The sequence below is a fragment of the Archocentrus centrarchus genome (assembly GCF_007364275.1).
Source record: "Archocentrus centrarchus isolate MPI-CPG fArcCen1 chromosome 18 unlocalized genomic scaffold, fArcCen1 scaffold_23_ctg1, whole genome shotgun sequence".
NCBI lineage: Eukaryota > Metazoa > Chordata > Actinopteri > Cichliformes > Cichlidae > Archocentrus > Archocentrus centrarchus.
This window is the reverse complement of record NW_022060145.1, coordinates 5,409,375-5,430,556: the sequence shown is the minus strand read 5'-3', so window position 1 is coordinate 5,430,556 and position 21,182 is coordinate 5,409,375. Positions and strand designations below refer to the sequence as shown.

At 42.4% G+C, this 21,182-nt stretch overlaps 1 protein-coding gene across 1 annotated transcript; it reads left to right on the top strand.

Annotated features, from left to right (window-relative positions):
• The first annotated feature begins 820 nt into the window (after positions 1-820).
• Positions 821-19,710, top strand: LOC115775235 (transmembrane protein 151A). The gene is made up of 6 exons (XM_030722808.1): positions 821-1,237; positions 10,460-10,777; positions 11,234-11,368; positions 11,652-11,791; positions 11,895-11,934; positions 12,151-19,710. Exons 1-6 carry the CDS (start codon positions 1,169-1,171, stop codon positions 13,363-13,365), a joined length of 1,917 nt encoding a protein of 638 aa, XP_030578668.1. The 5' UTR covers positions 821-1,168; the 3' UTR covers positions 13,366-19,710.
• Positions 19,711-21,182: the final 1,472 nt, after the last annotated feature.

Sequence of the window (21,182 nt, the reverse complement as noted above, 5' to 3'; positions counted from 1 at the left end):
TTCCAAAAATTCATGAAGTTTGTGTTGGAAAATGTGATGTTGGTCCTTAAATAATTTCACCCATCCTTCATGAGGGATTATATGAAATTTGCCTCAAGGACAGTCCCAGGGACATAAAAAGAAACGCTCCAAGCTCTTCCAGGCTTCCAGCTGGCCAGGGAGTCACGCACAAATGAGCCGGGATCAGTCCTACAGTATACTGTACGCAGGTCAGTATCTTACACCGTGAAACAATCTCGGCTCTGAACACCGCTAAGATTTAGACCGAGGACGAGTCACTGATAAAACTGTTTTGTTTTCAGGACATATTAAGAGCGCCGCCTTGTCTCAGTCAGTCACCTTCCTTTCAAGTCTTCATCACGTCATCTTCCTCTCACATTGTGTTGTTTCGTGTGAAATAAAATGTTCACTTAAATAACTGAAGCATTTTGGATTCTTGTGTCTGTGTCACAGTGTAACAGTGCCTGCTGCGCCTCATTTTGACTCGTGCCTCTGAATGTGTGCGCGTCTCGCTCTACAGGGGAGACTCGCGCTGGCGCACGTGATCAGGTGAATAGATGGGGGGGTGGGGTTGTTGGTATATGACGTCAATGGGGACCCAAAGCGAGGCGCAAACATGACCGAATAAAGTTAAACGGAGACCGCCATCCGCGTTTTGATTTCTGTATCTCGACGCTGTCTGTTTATCCTCTTGATCTTTGCGCAAAAACCTAATAGGCAGTGCGGTGCCGCCGGTGAAATCCTTGACTCCGCTCGGTCCCCCCTGCGCTGTCGGTCACGCGCTCCCACGTGCACATACGCTCACTTGTGTAGCCTTGGCGTCACGAGAGGTGGCGGCGAAGACGGTTGTTGGGGAGGGCGACGTGGCTTTGATTTTGGCCGCTTCGCCGCGTCTTTCTCCTGAACGCAGAGCCGGAGGATGGAGCAGGTGGAAGCAAAGCAGTAAGCGTGGGAGGATGCGGACGGAAGAAAGGGGGTACCTCTAAACCTGGAGTAGATGATGCTTATTTGCCGCAGGCCCCGCCATCGTGATATTGTATACCGACTTGCGGCGGATGGGGTGACCGAGCTCCCTGCTCCGCCGGGGAGGTCCCTGCCTTCGGACGTTACCGGGGTGGGAGCTGCCTGTGCCCGGTTCTGAGGAAGGGAAGGAGTGGCAGGAAAGACAATGCAGACGGAGGAGGAGACGGCCGCCGCAGAAGAGCCCATTTTGGAGGAAGGGTCGGGAAGAGAGCAGGTAAGGGCATTTTCTGTTTGTTTTGTTTTTTCCTTGTTTGCTCCTGTCTGTTGTAAAGACCGGTCCAGTTTGCCTCAAGGTGCACTCAAGGTACATCTTGGAGAACCATCTGTTTCTGTGTCATTGCTGGTCGTCCTCAAACAGCCTGTCATTTCCATGTATAGCACATGCATGTATGCTTGTCTGTGTCTGCTCTTTCATTGACAAAACATGTCTTTGCCGTTGTTCCCTTATCGGTGCCTCACGCAAGGGCACGGAGGACCTTGGTTTAATGTGACTGGAGATCAAGCTGTGGTTTTAGTAAACACGGAGGGGCGGTGGGGGCTTAGTATTGATGCGATATGTCTGACAAGGCTGCCCGATGTGTTACTCCTGGGAGAGATGGTCTTTTCTGTATAGTAGACCACGTCTACCTGCCAGCTGTCACCACTGAGATACAAGAGAGGATGACATCACAGTTTAGCCACACACCCACCTTTCAGCCAAGATTAGACAAGGACACGTAATGTGAAATCACAGAAAATCCCAGCAGTATGTTGTGACTTTCACCCTGGAAGTTACAATATGTTACAGTGTACTTACTCAGCAGTGTGTTTTCTTTTAATTCGTTCTAATTTTACCAACATATATCGACCGTATACTCATATATCCAACTACTGAAGCCTACCTCCTGATGAAAGTCCTTACGCAGGGATCCTGCTCAAAGGTTTATGTTTACATCTAGCTTTGAATGACACTGTTTGTAGCCTCTGTCGCCCTATTATAGCTAGTAATCTTCTTCCTAAGCAAATCACCTTACCCTTACTATAATACAAGACTTAGAACTATCAGCATCACCCACTTAACACACGATTTCATGAAAAAAAAAAGCTTTCGAAATACGGAAGGTCATTTATGACAGGATATTATGTAAGTGAGTTGCCAGGAAAAAGTTACTATAGATTACATCAGAGCAATGCTGCATGATGGTCTGTACACTTTGTGGAACAGCACAGTGGGACCTTGGTGTAGTATAAAAGGTACATTTAAAACTGTATAATAATATTAATATGTACTTTACCAGTGGAGTTTGTGATTAGTTACTAGTTTGACATAAGCTACTAACACATTTCCCGCTGAAGCACAGTTACAGAGAGAGTGGGGTGTGTGTAATGCGAGCAGCCCTGCCAGTGGCAATATGCTTGTGTCACACTTGGTAGTCAGGTGAGACTGCACAGGGCTGCTGCTCTTGTGGTAGGACTCTTGGTCACATCTGATTGTATGCTGAAAGGATGCTACTGTTATGTTAGTTGCTCATTAATTAAAAGCTTTTTTTTTTTTTCTTTTTTTTTTTTAAATTTGATAATGGTTTATTTGAATACATTTCTGGAAATATTCAATAAAAATTGCTGTGGCAGTTTAACTGAAGAGCAAGTCAGAGGGCAGCTCATTCGTTTGTCAACTGAGTCAACAATTAAGAGGTTACTTTATAGATTTATTGGGCTTTAAACACCTTGGCTGGGGGGGCTTTTTCTTTTTTTTTTTCTTTTCAGGCGAGGCAACGTTACTGCGTTAATTGTCCAAATACTTTTATCATGTAAGACTTATAAAATAATGGCTATTAAAACTGAAAATAAGAGACAAAATTTATCAATTGGCACTGTAGACATGATCATTTAAAATCCAAGGTATGTAATATGTAGACTAACAAAGCCTGTTAAAAGATGCCTTTCAATTTACACTCCTCTGTAGCCATTCCTCCAGTGCGGGACAATGCAGTGTAATGCAATGATTTCAACCTGCATCTGCTCTCTGCTTCCATTACTCTCTTCATCTTCCCCTCTTGGTTTCCTTCCTGTTTTAGATTTGCCTGGTGGAGTTTACGGTCTCATCCTCCTCCGTCTGCTTGACTCTCCCACTCAAGCGTTTCCACACTCCTATTTCTCTCAACTGCATTGACTCTCTGCCCCACATGAGTGTGCATGTATGTACTCTCATGCAGGCGTTTACTACAAATAAAGCGGAAGGAAAAGCGAATGATTAATATTTTACTTACACATGCATCCATGTAATAATGTTCACACATAGAAACACTTGTGCTTTATCTCCAGTAGCAGTGAGGTTGTCACATCAAAGCAGGCGTTTCTAATTGTCTTTCCAAGTTTCGCTCACAAATCATAAAAAGTGCACTCCAACAAATGACAAACTATTCATCGATCAATTTGTGGAGGGAGCATGTAATGTAAAAAGAGAGGAAAGGAGCTGAAAAAAGTGTGAAAAGTTAACAAGAATAGAACCAAAATGGCCCAAAACACAACTCAACAAAAAGAACCTTCAAAAATCAGTGACAGAAAAATAAGAATAGCTTTTTCTAAAATTAACTGACATGTACTCGCTGTCTGCTCTGAATGTCTTTCCATGAATGTTTCTGTTTAATTATTATGTTTAATATCAAGTACATAGCACTACTCAGCATACAAATGCAACATACTCTACATATTACTGCATTACTTTTAAGCTTCATTTGCACCGACAGCTAGTACGGCCGATTGATTGCACATTTGCTGAAGTGATAAATGGTTTCTTCCTGGAAAATAATATTTAAAAGCATGTTAGTTTATTTTATCTCATTTCTTAGCTTTAACTCATTTTCATTTCATTTTCCTCTTTATTTGTCAGGGATCATGTACAAAAAATATTCCAAAGAGAAAAATGCACTGTACCAGATTTAGCTGTTTGCTAATTTCCTCATCTGCAGTCCCTGGGTAGGTCAGAAACCAAATATAAATACATTTTAAAAAACACATCATCAATAAACAAATTATACTGATACAAACACAGTTGGCAATTCAATGTAATAGGCCAGACATCCAGCTAAATTAATTCCCTGATGCCTGTAAAGGAAATGCTGATTGAGAGAAAGCAGAGGTCCTCGTAGGGAAGTCCAAAGTTGGACACGGGACTAGATTATATTGAGAGGTTCTGTAAAAACTTTTAGTATCCCCATCTGCAGTACTGTAACTAACATGAATTCAAGCTGATGTACAGGCTAACCTGTGCCTTCACTGATATTTAATTTATGAATAGGCGACATACTTGCTGGTACTTGTCACTGTTTGGTCTTCGGTCTCGCTGAACACACTCGAACACAAAGCAATAATGATGATAGCATATGAGTGTATGATGACACATTGCTACCACATCAAGTGGTAATAATTTATTTGCTGTTGCAGAAACAGTTAGTAGAAACCTGATATCTCCAAATGACTCACTCCAGTTGTGTTGAAGTGACATAATTTTTTTGCAGAGCACTGTAAGCATCAACAGCACATTTTCCTTTCCTCGCTTCCTCACTTCATTTGCCACCCACATGCTAGGATTGCTAATTATAGCTGCTCCAGTCACACCTAACCAGCTGAATCAGTACGAGCTGAAGAACAGAGGGAAGTGAGAGCAATGCACGTTTTCTATTAGACACCTTAATACGGAGAGAGAGGATTGTACAAATCTTTTGTGCAAAGTGCCCAAATACACTTAGTGAGTGAGGGCTGTGAATGCTTTGGTTAGTAGAGACAGGCTGTATCTAATGTTTGCTCAGGATGTTTAAAATCCCAGCATCAATTCTTTAAAGTCCTGTTCACAGATCAAGTTGATCCAAGATCTTAAAAAAAATAAATAAAATAAAAATACCTGTGGTGCAGGATTCATTTTTTCAGACAGCTATCTGTAGTCATTGGGGGTGCTCGGGGATGCTTATAGAATGTAGGGAAAATGTGTCAAAGTGTCAGCATTTTCAGCCCTGCAAAGCTTTGTCAGGTAGTATATTCAACACTGACACGATGTCGTTAATGCAACAGAATTTGTTGTGTCAGGGCCACTCTGTTTCAGCCCTCTTCAAAGGAGCATCAGAGGAGGGCAGCTTAGACTTTTAGTATAAAATGAGAAAGATGACACCCTCCAGACTGAGCTATGCAGATTTCTTTGGATAATGACGTCAAGGAGGCAGATTTCTCTCTGATATGTTATAGCCAACAGAAGAAGCTTAAACAGAAACAGGATCACAGTAAAGCCTGATTTGTTTTTGTAGCCGAAAGTGATGAGTATTGCTTAGTCCTTAAATAAGTGCAGTGCTGTGCAGAAGTCTTGAGTCACCCCTCATTTATCCCTAGGAAAATGGGAGATAGGTGAAGCAGTTTATTGAAATGTTCAAACATGTGTGTAAAGCAATATATAAGGCAAAAACCAAGTTCGTACGATTCTAACAAACTTGAAAGTCAGTATTTTGGTATGATCAACACAGTTTGAACTTTCTTATGCAGCTTTCTTCTCATTTCTTTAAATAGTCTTCAGGAATAGTTCTCCAGACTTCTTGAAGGACATTCAAAGCGCTTCTTTGGTTGTTCCAAGATGATCCCACACTGCTTCAATAATGTTGAAGACTGGGTTCTGGGGAGGCCAATCCATGACTGAGAGTGCTCCAGTGTGTGTTTTCTTTTCTATCCAGGTGTGCTTTTAGTGCACTGACAGTGTGTTTGGGATCATTGTCATAACCCCAACCTTTTCCAGATGGTATTGATGGTACTTTACTGCATTCATAAATCCATCAATTTTGACAAGATCTCCAACACCACTGGCTGAAATGCAGCCCCAAACTATGACAAAGCCTCCACTGTGTTTTACAGATGGCTGTAGACACTCACTGTTGTACCTTTCTTCTGACCTCCTCCATATATGTTGATGATGATTTGAACCAAAAAAATTCAGATTTGGATTCATCACTCCATCAGACCTGTTGCCACTGATTTTCAGTCCAGTTCTTGTGTAGTTTAGCACACCATTCCACTGAGACAGTTCATCTGCTGTAGATATTTTTTTAGACGTGCCACTTCTACTGTTGTCTCCAACTTGTCCAGTTTCCTCAAAAATTTTTTTTTTATGGCAGACTGCCAAGATATGCCAAGTTTTCAGCTAGTAGCTCTTTGAGAATCACCTTGTTGGTGCAGAAATACTATTTTATGCCTGTCACACTCTATTACCTTTGGCTTTTTGTAATGAAAAAAAAATGAGAACAAATTATGTGTTTTTGTGACAAGCTGCTAGTAACAACGTGCCTAAAGACAAAATTTAAAATGGGTTCTTTACTAAGTTGCCTTTTATGTATAGCTGCAGCATTTGTTTATCTGTTGAGTAAGGTGTCTTAAACGAATGTATTTCTCTGAAAATGGTCAGGTAGAAGAACAGGACTGAAAATGAGTTAAAAAGCAACCAATGTCCAAAGAAAAAGTTGGAAAGACCTTCAGAAAACCTGGAGAACTATTGCTTGAGACCACTTTAAAATTACAAGAAAGTCTGGCTGCTTGGAAGCAATATATATGTCAAAAGTTGGGTGAGTGTGTCCAAACTTTTGACTGCTACTGTATAAAGAAATGAGGGGTGGCTCAAAACTTTTGCACAGTGATGTGTTTTGATTAGACCCTGTGCTATGGTTATATATGAGGAGGTGATTAAGAGCCAAGAACTGTAAATAAACCCGAAAAACTACAGACAATATGTAAAAGATCAGCAGTGCCATTATGGCATCATTCACTGGTTAGTGGAGTTCATTTCACATGGTAAACCTTACGCTGCAATGCCATCCTTTTTCACTCTAATAGGGACAAAAGTTTACAAAATGAACATCAGTTTAAGAATTAAAAATAACAAGAGAAGCACTTACTGAGGACCAGTGGCTGTTCTCCCATAGACTTCTATACAACTTGGTCTTTTTGCAAACAGAAAGTATAAACGATGGACCTAGCTTCCAGGTCTGAAAAATGAACTCAGTTTGAAGGGGCCTTAAAGCTGCATTCTGTCCATCAGGTGGCAATAGCTGTGGTTGCAAAAATACTTTGAAAGTCTAACAGCTTTCAGATTTGACCTCTGTAAACACTTTCCTGATGAGTTTATGGGCTCAGTCACCTCATTTTGCATCAAACTGAATAAAAAAATTAAGTCTATTTTGGTCATACTATGTTTCAAAAAGGATCATTATCTGTGGTATGCTCATTGAGCAAGCTGTTTCACAGTCAGACCCACCCCTCTCATCACATCCAGTTTTTTAAAACCAGTTTGTTGATGGTGAAAACGCTTATCTTGAGGCCTCAGAGCACGATCTCAGAAACCGATGGATGACGCCACTGTAGGTATGGCTTGTAATGTCTGTTTGCAATTAGAGGAGCCACATCCTGCTGGCAATTAGAGTAAATGCAGGTTTAAGGTGCCTCCATATTGGCCATCTTCTGTGTACAGTCTATGCCCCAAACCTAGCACACTTTGTGAGGATACACTCCTGCAGACTTCAGCTGTGGCTGCTGCTGATGTTGCAAAACTCACCCAAATTGTCCAGTTGTGATGTTAAGCTTTCACATGGTAATTGAGAATAATGTGTTGAGATTAATAATTAGGGACACACAAATGCAATATGCCTCATAGCTGCTGATGATATTCATTATATGAACGGACCAGGTATTGGCAATAACCTTATATTTATTTGTATTTTATATATATTCTTTCAGCAGCCCTTTGCCTTACCTAGAAGTAATTTCTGGTCCACACAATGGCACATACTGGATTTTTATTTTTAGTTGTTTTTTTTTTTAGGCTCAGATATCCCGAGTTGAGGCTTAGAGTAATAGTACATGAGACCACCTCTAAGAATAATGATTAGAAATAACAGTGATAAGAATAATAATGAATAATGATTAGGAGGTGTTGGTAGGCACTTTTCCTCCTTCGAGGTTACATCTGTTCCATAATAGACAGTCTTGTGAAGAAAGCTATTTGTGTGCATTGTTGCTGGATTTTGACTCTGACCCTCCATTAGTGGCTGTGTAATTATTAAAGTGGCCTCTCAGTCCCATATATGGCATATAATTCCCATTACTGTAAATAGCTAGCATCACGCAGAGTTGATGGTTGACAGAATACTCAGATGTTTCATCTTTCATTGGAATTTGTGTGGTGACTTACGGCACTGGCTCACTAAGTTGTGCTAAAGCTCTGGCACTTTGGTTTCTTCACCTGTGGGAAAGAAAACTGCTCATACTGACAAAAACTGATTGGCGTAAGTGCACACAGGAATAATTTGACTCCTGTCTTGGGGCTGATTGTCCCCACACTGGCAACACTGCTGCAGATTCTTGCTGAAAGTGCTGGCCCAGAATCTCATCTTTTTTGCACTGCTAGAATATTCTCTTCTTTTGGCACCAATTTTTTTTAGGTAATAGGTAAAAATAGGAGCGGTTTGGTGCCAGAAGGGCAAAATAAGAACACAGGAGGGAAAAGGAGGTGGAAAAGGATGGATTCTGGCAGTGGAGGTCCCTGGAGAGAGGTGCAGTTTGTCACTGCTGCTGTCTCTTTAGTGTCTCTTCCTCTCTCCTCCTCCTCTCATTTTGGTTCCTTTCATACTTGCATTCATGAAAAGTTCATGACCGTTTCTCTGTCTGTCTTTCATCCCCTCCCTCTACACTACACTCTTAGCCCAATCAATCCACTTAGAGACAGACTTTGAAAGAGGATGTAACAGAGGAGACATGGAGGGTGGGGTTGGTGGGTGAGGACAAAGTGAAAGGAGAGGCAGAAGTTGGGATTGGTGGGTAAAAATGCTTAGGAGGTGGGAGATAAGATTTGGGGAAGCAAGAGCAGGGGGGGATGACTGTGTAAGAATAGATGAAAGAAGACGTGAATGCAAGAAGCAGTAAATATGATATGAAGTTGGTACCATGGATCAATTTCTTGCCTTTTTTAAAAGCAGCAAAGCTATTTTTGGAGCCCAGGGTCTGCAGTTGGATGCTTTTTGGGAGCTTTTGCAGAGTGATGACAGACTGGTGGAGTGTAGATGCCCTTCTCTCTGCCGTTCACTGCTTGCCCTTGACGTACAGTAGTGAAAAATGAAAGGGTGTGTGTATGTGTACAATTATTGGGGGCCTGAATCTGTTTGCACAGTCACATATGGAGCCAGAATGTAAATCATTAAAGGTTAAGGTAAAGACTGAGGTTAGGTTTACAGTAATATTGGCACAAGTTTTAGGCACGTAGCAGAACTGTCCTTTGAAATCATGGGTGCACAATTGTGTGTGTGTTTCTGTGTGGTGCAGCCAGCCAGATATACTAGCATATAGCAAATTGTGGCTCTGTTGTTGTGGAGAGGGAGACAGTGAAGGAGATGAGACTGTGTGTGAGTGATATAAAAGGCAGGAGGAGAGGGGCTAGTGTGTTAGACAATTGGAAGGCGTGATGTGCTGACAGGATAAGCAGACTGGACTGAGAGGAGGGAAGGACAATGGTGTCATCCCATCCTTTCTTTTTTTTTTTTTTTTGGTCATCTGCTTTGTTGCTCTTTTGCCTTGTCGCATTCAGCGCAAGGCAGAAATGAACATAGGCACAATTAAACACCCTTTGCCATATGTAACAGTGCACGTGTGTGTTAAATTGTTAAATTGTTTTTATGATGCATACACACGTGCATCACGCATAATAAACAAGTTTTTTTTGTCTCTTTTGACACAAGCCGTCTCTCCCTGCTTTCTGTCCTTCATTCACATGCGCACAAATTGCAGCAGTGCTGATATGCTGCTGATGTTGGAGTGGAGTCAGTTGGCTAGAGAACCGTCTAGAAGCATCGTTCTCATCTAAATTATTCACATACTCTCCGCTGGCTGCATTACAGCTGAGGAACGTGTATGCCGGCGTGAGTGTGGATAGAGAGATGGCAAGAGAGAACAGAATAGGGCGCATTAGACCATCTATGTCTGTATATCGCCTGTGTGTGTGTGTGTGTGTACTGTAATATGATGTCTCCACAGTGCAAGTAAGGCTGTGTGCACTTAGAGAGTGGCATGAACTGTGTGTGTGTGTGTCTAATATGCAGCACTTATCCTGTGATGGGAATGGGGCAGTGTAATGCATTCCTTTGGTCAAGACCTCAGCTTACACGCTTTCTCTGTAATATGACACTGTTTACCAAACAGGAAGAATATAGTTATTAAAAGCTCAGCAGGTACAGAAATCTGTATTGCTTCCTTGACAAACATTTTGTGTTTAGAAGCATTAATTGCCATCTATCTGACTTTATTAATTTATTTATTAGGCATATTTAGAGGCATATTGTATTATTGATCACAAGCTTGACTGTCAACATGTGTATTTAGGAATTTGGCAAATCTTTTGGCTCAACTGATTCTTCTCTCCGTACCTCCCACCCAGCAACGGCCAGTCCAACAGTCTCTGGCCTCTTCGCTGTGTCGGGAGTCTCACTGGAAGTGCCTCCTCCTGACCCTCCTCATGTACGGCTGCTTTGCCACACTGGCCTGGTGCGCTCTCTGTCGCATACCTGTTCTCGGCTCCTCCATATCTGCTGATGGCACCTCGGCGGCCTACGACATCCGGCAATGGGAGAGCCCGTGTTCTAGTGGTTATGTCTACATCCCCTTGGCCTTCCTGGCCATGCTGTATGTGGTTTACCTGGTGGAGTGTTGGCACTGCTTCTCCAAGACAGCCATGTTGGCTCATGCTGAATTCCAGGTATGTGTTAAAGCTATAGCCTGTATCTCAAAGATGGGTGTAAAAAGCATGAAAACCGCAAATATGGTTTAGAGGGCAGCTGACATGAAGGGAATTTAACTACAAACACCAAAACCCTTTTTGTACTAGGCTGTAAATAAGCTTTTTTATTCTCTAAAGTTGAGCGTGGGGGATGGGGGGGGGGGTCTGTTCTGATGTTCTCTGTCTCCAAAAGGACATTTGTTTGTTTGTTTGTTTGTTTCTACTAAAAGCAAAATGATAAAGAATGGGGAAAAAAAAGTAAGCCCACAATAATCAAACCAGCCTGTTTCTTCCTCTACTGTGTTTGCATTTTTTTAGGCAATATTCTGTCTTTATCTCATTTTCAACAGATTAGTAAGCATGTTAATTTTAGAAAGTATACAACATTGTAGCATATTTTAAAACAGCGTTGTTTTACCTCATTATTTTACACAGGAAGTATATGAGCGTGTGCAGAGACTTCAGCAGGCCACACCCTGTATTTGGTGGAAGGCCATCAGCTATCACTATGTCAGGAGGACCAGACAGGTGACAAGATACCGCAACGGAGATGCATATACAACCACACAGGTGAGCGGACTTGTCCCGATGTGCACGCTCAAACCTTCTCTCGGTTTTACCCTTTCTTAGTTTTGTATGACTGCTTCCCCTATAGTCAAATGTTGTAGCAAACAGCTGTTTGAAGCAAAGGAAAAATATTCTATACAGTAAAAAGTTTTATTGTTGCTGAAACATAATTTGAAAATGAAAATGTCATTCCAATACCACAGCTCCTCCTTTCTGAAACTTTTCTCCTTCCTCCTCTTCATCTTCAGTTTCCTCTTTGTCAGCGCTCTGCTTCTTTCTTCTTCAGGTCTACCACGAGCGGGTGAACACTCATGCCTCAAGTTCAGAGTTTGACTATGCCCGCTATGGCGTCAAAGACGTATCAAAGGAACTGCTGGACCTGCAGCTGCACCCTGCTGTTCGCCTCCGTTTCACCAAGTGTTTCAGGTATCGGCAAGATGTCAGTTTGAAGACTGCATGGCTTTGATCGTAAAGGTTTTACCATTTTTATAAGATGAAACAGATGGTCACTCATTTTTGTGTTCTTTAGCTTCTCAAGTGCACGTGCTGAAGCTGCCTACCTCACCCAGGTAAGATGTGAAGGATCAATGGATGTCATTTTTCTGTATAATAATAATAAGCTTAAACTACTATGACTATTTTCATTTTAAATCAATAGCTAGGGAGTAAAACCAATAAATGTTGATCGGTAAATTGTTCACAACATTTCTAAATTGGTAACAATTCAGCACTAATCCTTACGCAGCATGTTACCTTTTTGTTTGTTTTTTCTCTGTGATTGAAAGCGAGCGCGCTTTTTCGGAGAGAACGAGGGGCTTGATGACTACATGGAGGCCAGGGAGGGAATGCACCTTAAAAATGTGGATTTCCGCGAACACATCCTAGCATTCCCAGATCCGGCTCATCAGCCGTGGTTCTCGAGACACCGGGTGTTCTGGTTGGCTTCAGCTTTCCTCTTGTCATGGCCGCTGCGAGTTGTGTCAGAATACCGCACAGCGTATGTCCACTACCACGTGGAGAAGCTGTTCGGAGAGGATGAGGATAACAGTGGGGGAGTTGGCGGAGGAGGGCCAGGTGGAGGTGGAAGAGGGGACGGGGTGGAAGGAGGGACTGAGAATGGAATCCATCCAGGAGGGATTCCTATTGGAATTGGCCTGAATGGGACAAGCTACAGGGCCATCTCTCGTGTCAACACAGTGGACATGACAGAATTGGAGTGGCACATTCGCTGTAACCAACAGATGGTCCCGAGCTACTCTGAAGCCCTCCTTATGGACTTAGACACAAGTGGGGGGACAAACCCCACAGTCTCTACACCTATCTCTGGGCCTCCAGGCATCACCCCGAGCCAGGGGACCAACCCACCTCCCCTGGCTCTGCCTGTGGTGTTCAACTCAGCTTACCTTCTTCAGAGCTGCCCCAGATGCCGGCGGACCACATCAAGTGCTAGTCTTCCATCCAGGCTAAGGGCCCCCATGGGAACCACAGCCCTCCTGAACGCTACAGTGGCAGGGATCAGGGCAGCAGGGCAGGGAAGCGGAGGTATGGGAGGAAGACTGGTGCTCAGTCGGAGCGGGTTTTCTCTAGGGAGACTTGGAGGTGGGCGCCAGAACAGCCTGTTTCATTCAAGAAGCATGGGGGGTGGGTTGGGAGGATGTAGGGAAGATGGTGGAGGAAGTGGAGGAGGAGGAGGAGGAGGTGGGGGAAGTGGTGGAGGATTCCTGGGGTTAGGTTCAAGACAGAACAACGAGGAAACCAGAGGAGTGCTTGAAGGAGAAGGTGATGAAGAAGAGGAGGAAGAAGAGCAGGAAGAGAGGAGAAGGGAAGATAGAGGGAGAGGAAGGAGAGAGAGAGATGAGGAGGCAGAGCAAGAAAGCGCAGGGGGAGGAGAGGCGAGAGACGGTGAGAGAGATAGGCCTCCATCCTACCAGGACGCGTTCTTCTTCCCTGTCCTCATTATACACGGCGAGGAGAGCTGCCATGCTGGAGATGATATGTGATAAAGAGAAAAATAAAAACACTGAGAGCAAGAATGTACAGGCACAAGCTGAGGGACATGAAAGAAGAGTGGAGGTAAACGGAGAGAGGAGAAAGGATTCATTCAGAACAAACAGAGAGGGAAGGTTAGATCTGTGTGAGAAAGAAGGTGGAAACAGAAGCAAGTAAGTGACTCAAGGTAGGAAGCAATGGAAGGAAAAAAAGGAGATGCTGTCAGAGGCGAGAATAATCGGAAAAGTGGGATAGCAAATGGAGGAGATCTGACAAATACAGTGCATACTGTAAAAAGTCAGTAAACCCACTAGATCAGAAGGAGCCAAGAGCTGATAGAGAGTGCAGCAGCAAGATAAGATGGAGCCTAAGAAAATGAGTGAAGGCAAGAAAATCCTTGCAATTTTAGACATTACTGCACAGAGATAGGGAGAGAGGGTGACGGATCGGATGATTTTGGAAAGCTGAAAACTTAGGAATGTCTATCGTCAGATGTATCTGAGTATCTGAGCAGGAGTGGGAGGGGTAACAGGTCTAAAGATAGCAGCTTGGAGAGGCAGTGGAGAGACACTAAACCAGCTGAGAGGTAGTGGAGTTTGTTGCTGTTGCTTTTTTTAAAAACAAATGAAAGACTGCAAAAGGGTATTTGAAGGCAAAATATGTAGAGAGGAGCTAAGATTCTGGCCAGTTTAAAGATCAAATGTGGGAAAGGGATGAAAAATTCTATATATTTGCAAGAGAAGGGAGCAGAGCATCCAGTGTTGGAGTGCATCAAAGAAAACAGACAAAGAAGAATCCAAAATGGACACAGACCAGATTACCCTAAATCTCATTTTTCCATTTGATAGATTCTTAAAAGCTACAAAATAGAATTATCCAAAAGATAATCACAAAAGGAGGAGGAGAAAAAAAAGATGTCGGACTGATCACAGACACAACACCGTCTGTGCAACAGTCCCGACCTTGAATCTAATCAGGAAATCCAAATAACATTGGAACAGGTCCTCACGAGAAGCTTTACTGTACGACTTCACGCAGCACCTCCCCGGCACCTTTAACAGGAGGCAGTACCAATAAAAGAGGAAAAGCATTGATTTCCTCCCCGTCTCGTCATGCCGTATTACGTCTTATTTCACCATTAGCCTCCTCGCCACTATATCCATTACTGTTATGGAGCTGATAGAAAGAAAAAAAAAAAAAAACCTCCATAAAAGTAGAGCAGTTGCTTCCCCTACTTCGCAGCTCTGCCCTGCCCTTCTTTTCTCGAGCCGTCTCCTCCCCTGTCTCCATTTTATCATCTCCTGTATTTCTTCTATTGTTAAAAACAAACAACTAATAAGGAGCGTCATATATTTGAAATAAGCAAATGTTGCATTAACACGGTGAATCTCCCCATCCTCTCATCCCGACACCATCCCTCCGCTCCTGTTTTTCATTCTTTTTTAAAGTGGTTGATATATGACACCCTCCTCGCTCCTGCAGATGATGAGATCACATTTCCACATGTATCACGTCTCCTCGAGGCTGAGGTTATCCTCTCAGTGACCATATTTTATCCACTAGATGTGTCCCACTTGTGTAACATTTTTATGACCTTTATGCCTGTATATTTGAAGGGGAAAAAAGCAAATTATGTGGGCACAATGATATAAGTGACTCTACCCACTGCACAGAGGACTGAAAATGTGTAAGCAATGGGCTTTAAAGCTGCTGAAAGGTCCGTCACAGCAGGTTTGATTTTCACCTAAGGTAAAATGTTTGAATTTCCCCACAGTGATGCCAGTGTAGTTGTGCTGTAGTTTAACACGTTTGTTCCCAAAGATAGTCCCGTGGAAAGAGAGAAATGCAATAACCCCCAAACCTTCATATCAATATACTGTATATTACAACATGTGTTTAGGCATGGAAAACGACCTCCTTGTCTCATTTATGCCCATAAGATTGGGCTGCATGGGAAGTAACACGTAAGCCGTCAGCCTCAGCTGGCATTATAGTACTCCACAAAAGCAAAACAAGACGTGATCTGAGTTTTAGCTGCTTCTTTTTAACCGCACAGATGACAAAATTGCAAATGAGGAATTACAATATGAGGTTAACTCCCACTGACGATTTATCATTATCAGCCCTGTGAAAGAACTGTGGCCCGAATGCGCCACGCTGCTACCTCCTGCTCTCTGAGAGTCATCTGCAAATAAGTAACAGTGCTCTCTGAAACATTGCCTCGGTATAAAATGTGTAAACGTTTGCTGGCATAGAGATGCATGTTAGCTACTAATAGCTGTGTAGCAAATATGGCTATCATTGCAAAACGCAGTGCCAAAAAAAGTAGCGATCGATGAGCAATCTGCACAGATTCAGATATTTTAGATGTACGTAGACAAGGGCGAGGATAGCTGTGTCCTTCCAGCCCGGGAGAGACAATTGGCACAGACCATAAGACCTTCAGTGCTTTGATGCTGATACTTTACAAAGCACACCGCTGAAGTAGTTAGATGAACATTTGTTGACCTTTCCTGCATAGCGCCCTTTCAGAGGTCACGCCGGCCGCTGTCTGATGTCGGAAGCGTCTCCCTCGTTCTCTCTCTGCTTCCTGTTCACAACAGAATGAAAAGCACACAGAGAGAACAAAGTTCAGAAGTAATGAAGCAAAAATAACGCCGGATCAACTTTGTAAATGAAAGCAGCGACGGACACGCTGACCACACGCAGACGCAAATTTGGATCGAGCGGAGAGAACGGGGAAGAGTTCTCCCAGTGCAGCTTTCTGGAAAGAGAAAGTAGAGCATGACTGCTGACCTGGTTTGGTGTCGGGGAAACACATACATGTGTGCGCACTCTGACACGTGTTCACACACACACACACACACACACACACTGGATCTTTGTGTGGCTTTTGGAGGAAAACTCAGCAACAGGAAGCAAATGGACGAAATAATGGAGGGGGGAGGGGGGGCAAGGACGAGAGTTTAAGCACGAGTGAAGAAGAGGGGGAAAAAAAAATGCTGAAAATGTGAGATTGAAAGACAATTATTTTTACATAATTAGTCTCATAATTATCTCAGTCTCTTGACTTGTGGGTAAAACTGACTCCATTCATGTCCCTAAACAAAAAGAAGCAATGAAAAGCACTGAGCACACTTCTGTGTTCATTTATTCGCAAAAGTCACATCGTTCTCACTGATTCTCGAACCCTCGGCGTGTTGTTTTGTTTAACTTGTAATACTGTGGCTACTGTTCGGCATGTGTTTTTGATCTTTGCATAAGTTTGAACTCGGTGAAAGTGGTGAGCTCTAACTGAAAATCTGAATCTGTCAGTTCAGTCAGTGATTTGCTACTTTTATATCATCTACATTTGTAGACATTTTTTCAGGTTTAAGTGATCGAGATGCTTTTGTAAGCTTACTCTTTGCTGTTTTTGTTTTGTTTCTTTTTTTTCTTGTTTTTGTAAAACTGACAATGCTCCTGGCCCAGCGAGCTTGGGTCAATGAGCCTCAAATTGAGTACAGTGTTCAGACCCGGTTATACTTGCTTACAAGTCTTAATTTGCTCATTTGTTCATCTTAAATAAGTGTATTACACTAATACTTGTTGTTACTGGGTATTTATATGCTGTTTTATTATCTCTGAGTGTGTCAAATGTGTGTCAGCCACTTCAGGTGTGCCAAGAGAACTTTGTGCCCATGATGTCTTACACAAACACACACACACACACACACTCACGCGCGCCTGCATGTTTAGTCACAGCAGTAAAGCGGCCATTGCAACTGCTTGTTTTAGAACTAGAGTGGCATTCATCCCGAAACCCATAATCATCACGCACACCACCATGCGGTCTTCAAACACCAACATGCTCGCGCACACACTGAAAGCAAGGAGCTTTCCTGCTACGTTGCCTTTGTGTTGCCAACATTATTTTGCTCAGGATTTCAGTTGATCGCTGCGTTCCTGTGACGACAAAAGTTCTTCTTCATGAATCCATCAACATGCCAAAGCAAAAAAACAACAACAAAAAAAAAAAGGAAAACCTTACAGAGAATGCCTGCGCTTCTGCACGTGCACATTAACAGCTCACACAGGTGACTGCATCAGGTCCACACAATGTGCAATAGTGTGACCTGTGCTGGTGGACTGTGTGGTGCAGAAGCAAACATTTACATGAAGCGACAAAATGGTGGACAAATAGTAAAACTGTCACATGACCTTTATCACCAACATGCACCGTTTTGTTTGCTAGAAATGTATATTATTGTATACTGAATAGCTGAGGTGCTGTTACCATGTAAATCCACCTAGAATGTTTTTTAATACGTGGTGGTTGATTTAACCTGGCACGCAGCTTTTGTCCACCAGATGGCAGCAGAGCCTTATATAAAGGTTTATAGGGGGTAAACCACCAACAGCTGCTGCCCTGTCCTCTGTGGGTTTGAGACTTAAGCATCTGTACACACACCAGCTGGTGATGTGAAACCAGGTGATTTGTTTAGCTGCAGATTTTCACGTGTTTATTTTAAAGCACATGCTGTGACATCACCGGTTGAGGTGCGGCTAGAAATGCAACACACCCAAACTTTTCGACACACAGGCACCGACTGCTGTCTGATCTGATTGTGCTTTAATCATCTCAGCCTCCGCTGATTTTTTTTTCATTATTTTCCTTTAACTGTGACTGAATGTGTTTGCCGAGCAACACTGCCCATATCCCTGCTTCTGGCTGGACTTGTATATGTTGCTTAGCAGCTTTCTGAACATATAACCACAAACAGTGGGGGCTGCAGTCATCAAAGTGACACCACTGTTGGAGAAAAACATTTTACATCTTGTGACTTGGCTTCCATTTCCGCTACATACAGTAACTCATCATCTGGCTGTTTTGCTCTGTGTGACACAAAGCGAAACGGAGGATGTTGCACCGTGATCAGCATTCTTCAGTGAGAGCAGTCTGTTTGCTTTCTCGTATACACTTTATTTAGTTGGCTCGGACACAAAATTCTGCTCTTGTTTTCCACCTTTTGGCCAACATCACCACTTGAATATCTTATAAAATGCTCTTAACAATTATGACCGATGTATTGTTGTCAATACTGTTACTGTTTCTCTCGTGGTCATGGGGTGAGTTGAGTAGTCATACCGAGTTTGTCAAACACTGTAAAAAAAAAAACAAACAAACAAAAAAAACCAAACATGTCTTGAATTGATTTGACTTAAAGTCACATGGATTCCAGCTGCATGTTGAGCGTTCATTTTCATAAATACCTTGTTGTGTGGCATGGACAGTTAAACAAATAGAAAAGTGGGATTTCACATGCAGTTTACTGTACCTCCATACATATTGGACAGCCCAAATGGAGCTAAATTGCAGTATCTACAGACCATAATTGTAGTATTTATACATACTGAGAAGCGTTTGACCTCTGACCTCAGGCACATCAGTGTGAGTTGCATTAAGTCTCCATGATAACAACAATTATAACAGGAATGTTCTGTTTGCGCTCTTTCAGTAATGTGAGAAATGATCCATCTCATTGTTTTTTTTTTTTTTGCACTGCAATAATGAGCAGCTGTGTGTGTTGCTGATGCAACAACATGTCACCGCCTTAAGTCAGTGGTTTGCTGCCCTGACACCAAAAACAACAATTAATAGCACAAAAGTGGTTGTATTTTAAAAACTCAAATGCATGTAATTGCATCACTGTAATGTGTCAGCAGCAGCTCCTCTGAAGTTTAAAGCAATATATAATGATCCTGCAGATAAAGAGCGTCGGGGTACGGGTTAATTATACGATTGGGGGTCAAATTATAGTCAGGGTGAGTTTAAAAATGTGTTAATACGGGTTAAAGATGCAGTAAACGTTGACTGTACGTTGAGCTATACTAATCTGCTTTGCGGCCGTGTAAAACGTTCCCTGTGCTCAGTCTGTCTCTGCACTGATTTCACATCTCAGCTCACATTTCCTTTCTCGCTTGAATAGTTAATGCCGCTGGATTACGTGTGAACGAATGTCAAACAAATGGATCGTCACCACAGTGTAGTTGTAATGTACATGCAGCCTGTATGGGTTTAAAACAATAATGTCACATACGGCGCATTATTGTCTTACACAGTGATGTGTGAAGCCAAGAATGGGCTTTCTGTTCAAGCACCGTCGAGCAAAATGTCCTCAGTATTTAAGCTACTTAATATGTAACTGATAATGAGATTGTTAATATCACAGCAGATTATAGCTTTTGTCACTGGCCTGTTTAAGATGATGTAATTTCGTGATTCGAGCGGATGGTTACGGTGAAGGTAATGGAGCTGGTGGCAATAATGCTGTTAACTGATGCGATCCTGATGATGATTAATGATGTTTAATTGCAGTGGAAGATACAATAAAGTCAATCTGCTTGGTATACCAAAGTTTATCTTGTGAGATTTTTAACCCACTCGTGTCTTTTGTCATTTTAAATGATGTTACCAATTCTTGCTTCTTATTTTGTTTGCTTTTCTTTTATCTGACCTCTCCAGCTTTGCACATAGCATGCTGATTTGTGATGTGTACATACTGAAGCAGCTTATGGCTGCTAATGGTTTTAGACAAATGTTGGCTTTCCGATTTTATTTCACCTTCGAGATGGCAATCTTTATATGCTTTAAAGTGATGAAAGACCCAAGAAATGCAGGTCTTATTTGATTCAGTTCCACTTCTTGTGTGAATGAAAATAATGTGAAATGAACTCTTCTGTGTGATCTCTCTATTATCAGTCTGATTTCTAACAGTCTTTCTTCAAATTACAACTTGTAGTTTAATCTGCATTGTAGTTTTAATTCATCCAATCACCAGTGCTGGAGATCCTACTTTAAAAGCATAATTATACAAACTAGTATCTATTTACAACTGGAAGAAATGGAGCTACATGAAAGTGTGTGATGGCTGCTGCCTGACCGATTGCTTGGGCGTGCCTTTCCAGGTAAGAGGGTGAGACTTGTTACGAGAGGTGTTGAGATGAAAGTGCAACATAGAAATCAAAAATTACCCTCCAGCTTCCTCTGCATGTCCAGTTCACGGTTGTGGTGGGGCTGGAGCCTCTCAGCTGTGATAGGGTGAGAGGCAGGGTACACTCTGCCCATGTTACCAGTTTGTCATAGGGCTAAGAGAGAGAGACAGACAACCATTCACACTTGTATTCACACCTATGGACAATTTGGAACTGCCAGTTAACCTAAAATGCATGACTGTGGGAGGAAGCCAGAGAGAACAAGAAATGTTTGCGTAGCAGTGAATGCACTAAAAGAAAGCGCTCTGAGCGCTCTAAATGCAATCGAGAGAAAAATTTGTAGCTTCTAAATTGCAGTTTACATATTTGATAGTGTCATTTCACTGAATGGAGGCAAAGTATGGGGTCCACTCACTCATCAGAACTTGGGATAAACACCCAACAGAATCTGCATGCATGAATTAGGTAGATACCCACTGATAATTAACAGTGAAACAGAATATTCAAAGTTTTCATTTTTAATCACCTTAAATCGAGCCCCCAAGACACAACCTCCAAGCTCTCCAAACCCAAGAGACGAGCCCTTAAAAGAATCCCCTACCTCAGGAGGTCATCAACTACATTTGTCCAAGGGCTGGAATTTTTCTCGGCAGACACCGTGAGGGCCCGATGCACTCGTAAATTTAAATAAAATTAATATTGTATCCTAAGAAATATATCATTTGATATATTAAATTTCCTTTCAAATTAATGCTATTTTTAATAATGTGATGTGCAAGTCTTGCACTTACAGTACCAGTCAAAGTCTCTTATGTTGATGGTTGTTGTGGAAACACCGCAGTTGTGTGCAGTT

What these genes read in the sequence shown, in the direction of transcription:
- LOC115775235 (XM_030722808.1), top strand. Translation starts at nt 1,169, where the DNA reads ATGCAGACGGAGGAGGAGACGGCCGCCGCAGAAGAGCCCATTTTGGAG. An exon ending in AAGGGTCGGGAAGAGAGCAG is followed by an intron (nt 1,238 to 10,459) that starts GTAAGGGCATTT and finishes CCTCCCACCCAG; the next exon opens with CAACGGCCAGTCCAACAGTC. An exon ending in AAGCTGCCTACCTCACCCAG is followed by an intron (nt 11,935 to 12,150) that starts GTAAGATGTGAA and finishes TGTGATTGAAAG; the next exon opens with CGAGCGCGCTTTTTCGGAGA.